The sequence below is a fragment of the Podarcis vaucheri genome, assembly GCF_965113315.1.
Source record: "Podarcis vaucheri genome assembly, chromosome: 1".
Classification (NCBI taxonomy): domain Eukaryota; kingdom Metazoa; phylum Chordata; class Lepidosauria; order Squamata; family Lacertidae; genus Podarcis; species Podarcis vaucheri.
In genome coordinates this window covers 121,807,922-121,818,694 of record NC_138759.1, presented here as the reverse complement: position 1 = coordinate 121,818,694, position 10,773 = coordinate 121,807,922, and the positions used below count along the sequence as shown (strand labels likewise).

At 45.3% G+C, this 10,773-nt stretch overlaps 1 protein-coding gene across 3 annotated transcripts; it reads left to right on the top strand.

The window, feature by feature from the left end:
* The first annotated feature begins 27 nt into the window (after positions 1–27).
* Positions 28–6,976, top strand: PHOSPHO2 (phosphatase, orphan 2). Of its 3 annotated transcripts, none has more exons than XM_082209427.1 (4): positions 28–152; positions 3,067–3,197; positions 4,354–4,396; positions 6,077–6,976. In XM_082209427.1, the coding sequence occupies exon 4, from the start codon at positions 6,098–6,100 to the stop codon at positions 6,818–6,820; it is 723 nt and encodes a 240-aa protein (XP_082065553.1). In that variant the 5' UTR covers positions 28–152; positions 3,067–3,197; positions 4,354–4,396; positions 6,077–6,097; the 3' UTR covers positions 6,821–6,976. The 3 variants fall into 3 exon arrangements, with proteins under 3 accessions (XP_082065553.1, XP_082065554.1, XP_082065552.1); XM_082209428.1 differs by lacking the exon at positions 28–152 and adding an exon at positions 978–1,062; XM_082209426.1 differs by lacking the exons at positions 28–152; positions 4,354–4,396 and having other exon boundaries at positions 3,065–3,197.
* Positions 6,977–10,773: the final 3,797 nt, after the last annotated feature.

The following is a 10,773-nucleotide window of genomic DNA, read 5'->3' as shown; positions in this document are numbered from 1 at the left end:
GGGCCTTAGCGCGCGTGCGGCGGTTGCCAGGCAACGGCGGGACGGCGGCCGGGAGGGAAGTGACGCGACGTTCTGAGGCGGCGGCGGCGGCGGCGGCGCGAGAGTTGTCCGCGCGCCGCTCACGTGACCCGGCTTCGAAGGAGACGTTGCAGGTCAGTGCGGCCGGGCGATTCCAGCTGCTGCTGCTGCTGAAGCAGTGGCGGCAGCGGTTCTTGTTGTCGTTGTTGTTTGCTGTTGCGGCTGTTTACCCCCCCCCCCGTCCTCGTGCGCGTGCGCGGCGCCCCCCTCCCGCAGCTCAGCCTGTCCCTCTGCCTCCGCGCTTCCTCCGGGCTCCGGCCCGCAGGCGGCCCCAAGCCAGAGGGAGACGACCCGGGTTGGGTGGATGTGGGGTGGCGGGGTGGGGGAAAAGGGACGGGGACAGGGTCTCCCCCGCAGGCTTTCCCCCATATTTACCGTCTGTGGGACTCGGATGATGTGGGACTCCTGTGTCCAGGGCAGCTGTTTATCAGCTCCATCTGGTACGCAGGCTGAGACCCTACCTGCCTGCAGAGTGGTGCATGCTCTAGTTCAGTGTTTCCCAACCTTTTTTGGGCAAAGGCACACTTGTTTCATGAAAAAAATCACAAGGCACACCACCACTGTGTGCGGAGAGGGGAGATGTCAGAGCCCCGCTGCTCTCTATGGGGAATCGGATGAGAGCGGACCGCCTGTCCGCTCTCATCCGATCTGATCCCCACCCAGGATGGATGGAAAATAGGGTGGACACAGTCCGGCGCCCGCCTAGTGGGCGAAAATTTGAAAAAAATCTTTCAAAATTTTCAATTTTTCCCACGGCACACCAGGCAACATCTCGCGGCACACTAGTGTGCCACGGAACAGTGGTTGAAAAACACTGCTCTAGTTATCTCTCGCTTGGACTACTGCAATGCACTCTACGTGGAGCTACCTTTGAAGGTGACCTGGAAACTACAACTAATCCAGAATGCAGCAGCTAGACTGGAGACTGGGAGCGGCCACCGAGACCATATAACACCGGTCTTGAAAGACCTGCATTGGCTCCCAGTACGTTTCCGAGCACAATTCAAAAGTGTTGGTGCTGACCTTTAAAGCCCTAAACGGCCTCGGTCCAGTATACCTGAAGGAGCGTCTCCACCCCCATCATCCAGCCTGGACACTGAGGTCCAGTGCCGAGTGCCTTCTGGCGGTTCCCTCATCGCGAAAAGCCAAGTTACAGGGAACCAGGCAGAGGGCCTTCTCGGTAGTGGCACTCACCCTGTGGAACGCCCTCCCACCAGATGTCAAAGAGAAAAATAACTACCAAACTTTTTGAAGACATCTGAAGGCAGCCCTGTTTAGGGAAACTTTTAATGTTTAATAGGTTATTGTATTTTTAGTGTTTTTTTGGAAGCCGCCCAGAGTGGCTGGGGAAACCCAGCCAGATGGGCAGAGTATAAATAATAAATTATTATTATTATTATGCAATGAAGGCGCTCGGCACTGGTTTGCCCAATTATTATAGAGAGGTGGAAGGGACCCCCGAGGGTCATCCAGCCCAACCCCACTGCTCCAGCCAAGCACCCAACGTCTGCTTTTTAAAAATATCCAAGGAAGGAGAGTCTGTTCCACTGTCGGAACAGCTCTTGCTGTCAGAAAGTTCTTTTTGATGTCCTAATGTTTTTTATTTTTATTTACTTACTTACTTATTAAATTTGCATATCACCCTATACCAGCGAAGGGACATGGGTGGCGCTGTGGGTTAAACCACAGAGCCTAGGACTTGCCTTTCAGAAGGTCGGCGGTTCGAATCCCTGCGACGGGGTGAGCTCCCGTTGCTCAGTCCTTGCTCCTGCCAACCTAGCAGTTCGAAAGCGCATCAAAGTGCAAGTAAATAAGTACCACTCCGGCGGGAAGGCAAACGGCGTTTCCGTGTGCTGCTCTGATTCACCAGAAGCGGCCTAGTCATGCTGGCCACATGACCCGGAAGCTGTACGCCGGCTCCCTCGGCCAGTAAAGCGAGATGAGCACCGCAACCCCAGAGTTGGTCACGACTGGACCTAATGGTCAGGGGTTCCTTTACCTTTACCCTTACCCTAGATCGGCAGTTCTCCTTTCTTTGTAATTTGAAGCCATTGGTACTGGAGCGGGAGAAAACCATCTCCTTCCCTCTTCCATGTGACAGCCCTTGAGATAGTTGGAGCTGGCTGTCCCATATCTCCTCTCTTCTTATCCAACTTGCACATTCCCAGCTCCCTCAACCGTTCCTCACAAGGCTTGGTTTCCAGACCCTTGGTCATTTTGGTTCCCCTCCTCTGCACATGTTCCAGCTTGTCAACATCCTTCTTAAATTGTGGTTGCCCAGAACTGGACACAGTATTCCAGGTGTGGTCTGACCAAGGCAGAATAGAGCAGGACTATGACTTTCCTTGATTGGAGCACTATATTTCGGCAGATGCAGCCTAGAATAGCATTAGCTTTTTTTGCTGCTGCATCACACTGTTGACTCGCGTTCACCTTGTGGTCTGCTAAGACCCCTACATCCTTTTCACATGCACAACTGGCAAGTCAGGTGTCCTCCATCTTATATTTGTGCAGTGGATTGTTCCTGCCTACGCTCAGAACCTATTGAAATTCATTTTGTTAGTTTTGGCCCAGTTCTCCAATCTGTTAAGGGCCTTTTGAATCCCAATTCTGCCAAGACAGAACCCTGCAGCACCCCACTTGTCATTTTTTTCCAGGATGATGAGGAACCATTAGTGAGCACTCTTTCGGAACCCGCCAGGCAACCAGCTACAAATCCACCTAACAGTTTCCTCGCCTTGCTCATACTTTACCAGCTTCTTTGCAAGAATAACATGCGGGACTTTGTCCACAGCCTCACTGAATTGTGCCTTCCCTTAAAAAATAATAATCAAAAAGCGTGCAAGTCAATGTATGTTGCAAATATTATGAATACGACTCAGCTGGTGGGGAGCTGAGAAAGCAGTAACTGCCTTCATAGGCTTAAATATACACATGTATGCTCTCACCTGAATTTCCTTGGCTCTTCTTTCCTCTCTTCCTAACTAGATCTGTGGCGGCAGCTATGGAAAGCTCCAGACAGCAGCTTGCTTGGGAACTGCTGGGAGGGAGCTGAATAGTGGAGCAGGTTACCAGACTGTTTCTGTCTCCTGTTGTTTCTTCCTTCCCCTCAGGACAAGGTAAATAGTGTTCTAATGTTGAGCACTGACCCAAACTGTCTGCTGCTTAGGAAGAGCAGGGCTGCCAGCGGAATGAAGAACTGTACTGTACATGCCAGAGGCCAGTCAACTGCTTGCCCTCACAGCAAAATGTTTCTCCCTAAATGCAAGTGTCATTTGCTGCAGAGATTGCAAGGAGTTTGGGGGGCTGAGGATGTTTACATGCAGTTTATGTTGATAAACAGGAAATGGGAAGTAAGGTTAAGTCGCTTCCCTGTTTGTTGCCTGTGTCCAGTACTTTTCTTTGGCTATATACCGTATTTTTTGCACCATAACACTCACTTTTTTCCTCCTAAAAAGTAAGGGGAAATGTCTGTGCGTGTTATGGAGGGAATGCCTATGGGTGGCATGCCTACGGATTTTCCTCCTCTAAAAACTACGTGTGTGTTATGGTCGGGTGCGTGTTATAGAGTGAAAAATACGGTATATATATGAGGTGCCGCTACTCATCTCTTTATAAAAGTGCTGCGCATCTGAGCACACAATGATTGCAAAAAAAAGAAGTTACTGACTCCATATAGGTGAGCGCTGTCACAAAAACCCCTCTAGCTGTGTCTAAAGAACGCAAAAGCGGTTCAGAGTCTAGCGTGGATCATCTTACTTTATGCAATTGTGTGAATGCATATTTATTTTCTTGATCTGTTCTTGTCTCGCACTGTCTCCAAATTATTCATGTTCATCCAAGCAGTGCTTTGTAATGGTTCTGCTGGGATGAAGAGCAAGATTCTGAGCAAGTTGGCTCAAAGATTCAAAGATAACTACTACTGACAATGTGCTTAGAATTGCAGCCCGATACTCTTTCAATGAAAACGGAAGCATTGCCAAAGTTCTGCTTTGTGTTTATGTATTAAGTCAATAGCTGGCACGATATTTATGTGCGTGTTTATATTCATACCCTGCTTTTAAGCCAAAATTGACCCCCAAAGTGGCTTCCAATTAAGTACAATATAATTAATGACATGTTGATATGGAAGGTGCACTTCTTCCAGCTCCTGGCATTTGATGTCATAATCCCGTCTAAAAGCAGCCCCTCTAATCCACTACCAGGGTCTTCTGACACTTAGATATACAATTTGTGTAATTTTGTCATTACATTATGTTATTTCGTCTAAATAGAAAAAAGAAGTTGGGATCACGTTCTTTGTGTTGGACTTGTACTGGTGAGTCCTGGGTTCAAATCCTCAATCCCCCCTGAGCCTCACTTGCTCACTGTAGCCATTATCTCTAAGCCTGCTCTATCTCCCAAAGTTATTGTGAGGATAAAATAGGAGGGAGAAGAGTATATATCACCTTGAGCTCCTCATAGATAGACTAGGATGATGATGTAAGTAGTCTTGTCTCTCTTTATGTGCAGATATTACAAAGGGATCTGCATTCATATTGGGGAAAACTGCTTTTTGTCTGACACCCTCCAATGAATTCAGATTTCAAACATCAGTGTCGGCTATTGAGTACCATTGTGTTGTTCCACTATTAGATTACAGTGGTACCTCAGGTTACATACGCTTTAGGTTACGGACTCCGCTAACCCAGAAATAGTACCTCGAGTTAAGAACTTTGCTTCAGGATGAGAACAGAAATCGTGCTCTGGAGGCGCAGCAGCAGCAGGAGGCCCCGTTAGCTAAAGTGGTGCTTCAGGTTAAGAACAGTTTCAGGTTAAGAATGGACCTCTGGAACGAATTAAGTACAGTGGTGCCTCGCAAGACGAAATTAATTCGTTCCGCAAGTTTTTTCTTCTTGCGAAGCACGGTTTCCCATAGGAATGCATTGAAAATCAATCAATGCGTTCCTATGGAGACCGTCCGGGGACAGAGGGGAAGCGCCGCTCTGTCCCCTCTTTTGAAGCAAGGGGCGGAGAGGAGAAGATCGCTTCTCCCCCTTGCCGCCCCTTGGTTCAAAAGGAGTCCGGGGAGAGAGGGGAAGGCGCTGTGCCTTCCCCTCTGTCCCCGGAGCTTGCGGGGCTGGCAACGGGGAGAAGCGATCTTCTCCGCGCCGCCCCTTGCTTCAAAAGAGGTCTGGGGACAGCGGGGAAGACGCGCTGCGCTTCCCGCTATCCCCGGAGCTTGCGGGGCAAGCTTCGTTTTGCGAAGCAAGCGCATAGGGAAATTCGTCTTGCGAAGCAACTCGAAAACGAAAAAACCTTTCGTTTTGCGAGTTTTTCGTCTCGCGAGGCGTTCGTCTTGCGGGGCACCACTGTACTTAACCCAAGGTACCACTGTATCTACCTTTTGTGATGCACACCTGGCATTGCAACATACATGTGTGCATATTTGTTTGTGTCCACTTCAGGTCTAGGCTGACCTGGTTGAAACATAACAAACTGTGCTTTATTGTTACGAGAACAATCTGCACACAAGAGGGGAGGAGCTTAAAACCTGAGAATCTGATTTGTAATAAACTGCAGTTTGCTGTTTCATTCAACTGCACCAAACTATAGCTTGCTATCAGACTTTTATCTGAAACCTGTAAGGCAAGAATGAGGAACCTATGGCCTCGAGATTTGCCAGACAACAATTCCTGTCATCCCTGACCATTGGCCTTCCTGGCTGGGGCTGAAAGGAACTGGAATCCAACATCAGCTGAAGAGTCAAAAATTTCCCACACCTGCTATAGGGTATGGTAAATAATTGCATATTCCAAATGGGTTTCATATCATAGGATACTGTAGATTGTAATACAGTACTTTCAAAAGCACACTTGAATACTGCCACACACAACCTGATTTCTGAATGAGAGACAATATTTTTTTTCTGGCATAACTCCATTTCTAAGATCATGGTCAGACTGTAATATAATACAGTAATAGCATACTTAAGCAAATAATTCTTTCTCATTTCCAGGTTTACATTTATCCAACAACAATGAAGGTTCTTCTGGTTTTTGATTTTGACCATACAGTTGTAGATGAAAACAGTGATACTTGGATTGTGAAATGTGCTCCAGCTTCCAAGCTTCCTGATGAAATTAAAAATTCCTATCGAAAAGGATACTGGACAGAATATATGGGCAGAGTCTTCCGATACCTGGGGGACATTGGCATAAGAGAAGATGAGATGAAAAGAACTATGACAGCAATCCCTTTTACTACAGGAATGAAAGAGCTGATAGATTTTATTGGCAAGCACAAAGACTTTTTTGACTGCATAATTATATCGGATTCCAATGCAATATTTATTGATTGGATTTTAAAAGCTGCTGATGTATCTCAAGTATTTGATGAAGTGTTTACAAATCCTGCAAGTTTCAATGACTGTGGCTCTCTCACTGTGCAGAATTGTCATGCTCATGATTGTGCAAAGTGTCCTATTAACCTCTGCAAGAGAAAAGTCTTGGAAGAATTCTTAGAACATTTAAAGCCCAAGGTGAAATACTCACAAATTATATATATAGGCGACGGTGGGAATGACCTGTGCCCAGTAATGTGTTTGAAAAAAAGCGATGTTGTTATGCCAAGACAAGGGTATACGTTGGAGAGCTTGATTTCTCAGTTGTCTCAGAATCTTGTTCCCGTCGAGGCATCGGTTGTCGTCTGGTCATCTGGATTTGAGATACTGGCCTACTTAGAAGTACTTACAAAAGGATAGAACTAATTAATACTGGCAAATGGGTGGTGCTCTCCGAATCTTCTCACAGCAGAATCGTTTCTTTATGAATGTTAGAAGAAGAAAAAAAAACACTTTGTTTATGCTACTTTGATTCATTGTCTTCCCTTGTGCAAACTCGGTGTGGTGAGGTTCCTGAGAAAAGAGGGAAATTCATCAAAAGCAGCAGCAGGTGCCGAAGGTTGCAGTTCTGTAGACACTTACCAGCAAGTCCGTTGAACTCTAGAGCAGTGTTTCCCAACCTTGGGCCTCCAGCTGTTTTTGGACTACAATTCCCATCATCCTTAACCACTGGTCTTGCTAGCGAGGGATGATGGGAGTTGTAGTCCAAAAACAGCTGGAGGCCCAAGGTTGGGGAACACTGCTCTAGAGGGCTTACTTCTGAGTAGACATGTATAGGATTTCACTGGAAGTCATTGTTAAATATAGTTGCCCTGTAATAGCTATGTTACATGAGATAAGCTGTTGGTAAGGTATGTTTTATGGGATATAGAAACTGTTTCCCTCTAATTATCTAATGGAGAGGAGAAATGCAGCAGGAGCTATAGCTAACGTTGCACTGTTGTGCCTCGGTGCCACGTTCAGCAACAGCTGTCCATTTAAGATGATATGATAGGTATCCCTATGAGCTAACTTTTAAAAGGTTGTTAATATCATGTGGGATGTGGCTTCGACTTCTCGTCTTGTGAACATCCCTCACCCGGAGCCCCTTGCAACCATTATAACTCAGCTGCTATTTGCAAGAAACATAGAACTTCCACACTGTATGTAGCAAGCCATTTCTGTATAACCTTCTGAATCTCTTTCTTAAGGGAGAGTTGCTTCCCTTAGCCACAAAATCTGCCTAGAAACGGGGGCTAATTTTGTCGCACCCACATCTCATCCCCACACATCTCATCCCAACGTGGCTCTTTTACATTATTTAGCATAATTCAGTATCAACCACTAATCACAAAGTGAAAGCTGATACCATGTGTAGGCAGCATTAACAAGGAATAAATGTGAGCAACACTTGAAGGTTTCGTGTTGTCTGACTTCACGTGCCCATGCAGTGTCTGCTTTAATTGCATATGCCCTGTGAAGAAATTAAAAGAGATGATGGAACGATACGTGTACTCCTCGTAACAGGCAAAAAGGTGCTTCGTATTAATGCAGCCTTCCATGTCTGCTTGGAAGCAATTCTCGCTAATTTCAATAGGATTTACTTCCGTGTATGTGTGCATAGGATTGCAGCCTTAAAAGAGAAGTCAGTTTTGCTAAAACGAGTGTCCTGTGTATGATAATGTTGGAAAGGAGAGTGTATCAATCCGATTTTGAGGCATCTTGATGAAAGTTCCTGTGACTGAGACACCATGTTTTGTACCTCTTTGTAATACCTCTGAGGATATTACCCAGGAGTTTGTGGTCCATCTTCCTATGACATTTTATTAGCGTTAGAATGGTGTGTCTGAAATGAAGGGTTTGAAAAGTGGCATATATTGATAAACAGTATTGTGTTGACCCTTTTACCCTATTGTGAAAGGTGATTGTGTTAAAATGTTTTGCTTAATATGTGGAAAAAAATATTTAGATAAATTGGTTTTCCTTCCAGTTTTTGAAAGCATACATGAAGAGTAAAGAGCATAACTTGGTAGGCTTCCAGATTCTAGTAATTTGGTGGCAGACATCCCTTTGATGAGTTTACTTAGCAATCTGCTAAAATTCAAATACTGAGGTACAGTGATCAGTGGATTTCCTTGAAGATCCATTTCTTGCCCAGTTGTTATTTTGTCTGTATACAATGTGCCTGCTGCAAATTTTGGAGTATGTATATTCTTTAAAAATAAGAAAGATATAAATTTAATTTATCCTGTTTGTAGTTTTGTATTTAAGGATTCATGCTTATATAAAGAATACTTAATTAAATATTTTATTAAGTAACTACATTACAGTTTGAGGTCTTTTGCTTTAATGTAAAATCTTGTTGTTTAGTCGTTTAGTCGTGTCCGACTCTTCGTGACCCCATGGACCAGAGCACGCCAGGCACTTCTGTCCTCCACTGCCTCCCGCAGTTTGATCAAACTCATGCTAGTGGCTTCAAGAACACCATCCAACCATCTCATTCTCTGTCGTCCCCTTCTCCTTGTGCCCTCCATCTTTCCCAACATCAGGGGCTTTTCCAGGGAGTCCTCTCTTCTCATGAGGTGGCCAAAGTATTGGAGCCTCAGCTTCACGATCTGTCCTTCCAGTGAGCACTCAGGGCTGATTTCCTTCAGAATGGAGAGGTTTGATCTTCTTGCAGTCCATGGGACTCTCAAGAGTCTCCTCCAGCACCATAATTCAAAAGCATCAATTCTTCGGCGATCAGCCTTCTTTATGGTCCAGCTCTCGCTTCCATACATCACTACTGGGAAAACCATGGCTTTTACTATACGGACCTTTGTTGGCAAGGTGATGTCTCTGCTTTTTAAGATGTTGTCTAGGCTTGCCATCGCCTTTCTCCCAAGGAGCAGGCGTCTTTTAATTTCGTGACTGCTGTCACCATCTGCACTGATCATGGAGCCCAAGAAAGTAAAATCTCTCACTGCCTCCATTTCTTCCCCATCTATTTGCCAGGAGGTGATGGGCCCAGTGGCCATGATCTTCGTTTTTTTGATGTTGAGCTTCAGACCATATTTTGCGCTCTCCTCTTTCACCCTCATTAAAAGGTTCTTTAATTCCTCTTCACTTTCTGCCATCAAGGTTGTGTCATCTGCATATCTGAGGTTGTTGATATTTCTTCCGGCAATCTTAATTCCGGCTTGGGATTCATCCAGCCCAGCCTTTCGCATGATGAATTCTGCATATAAGTTAAATAAGCAGGGAGACAATATACAGCCTTGCCGTACTCCTTTCCCAATTTGGAACCAATCAGTTGTTCCATATCCAGTTCTAACTGTAGCTTCTTGTCCCACATAGAGATTTCGCAGGAGACAGATGAGGTGATCAGGCACTCCCATTTCTTTAAGAACTTGCCATAGTTTGCTGTGGTCAACACAGTCAAAGGCTTTTGCATAGTCAATGAAGCAGAAGTAGATGTCTTTCTGGAACTCTCTAGCTTTCTCCATAATCCAGCGCATGTTTGCAATTTGGTCTCTGGTTCCTCTGCCTCTTCTAAATCCAGCTTGCACTTCTGGGAGTTCTCGGTCCACATACTGCTTGAGCCTTCCTTGTAGAATTTTAAGCATAACCTTGCTAGCATGTGAAATGAGTGAAATTGTGCGGTAGTTGGAGCATTCTTTGGCACTGCCTTTCTTTGGGATTGGAATGTAGACTGATCTTCTCCAATCCTCTGGCCACTGCTGAGTTTTCCAAACTTGCTGGCATATTGAGTGTAGCACCTTAACAGCATCATCTTTTAAAATTTTAAACAGTTCAGCTGGAATACCATCACTTCCACTGGCCTTGTTATTTGCAGTGCTTTCTAAGGCCCATTTGACTTCACTCTCCAGGATGTCTGGCTCAAGGTCAGCAACCACACTACCTGGGGTGTATGAGACATCCATATCTTTCTGGTATAATTCCTCTGTGTATTCTTGCCACCTCTTCTTGATGTCTTCTGCTTCAGTTAGATCTTTACCACTTTTGTCCTTTATTATGGTAATCTTTGTACGAAATGTTCCTTTCATATTTCCGATTTTCTTGAACAGATCTCTGGTTCTTCCCATTCTGTTGCTTTCCTCTATTTCTTTGCATTGCTCGTTTAGGAAGGCCTTCTTGTCTCTCCTTGCTGTTCTTTGGAAATCTGCATTCAATTTCCTGTATCTTTCACTATCTCCCTCGCATTTTGCTTGCCTTCTCTCCCCCGCTATTTGTAAGGCCTCGTTGGACAGCCACTTTGCTTTCTTGCATTTCTTTTTCATTGGGATGGTTTTAGTTGCTGCCTCCTGTATAATGTTGCGAGCCTCCATCCATAG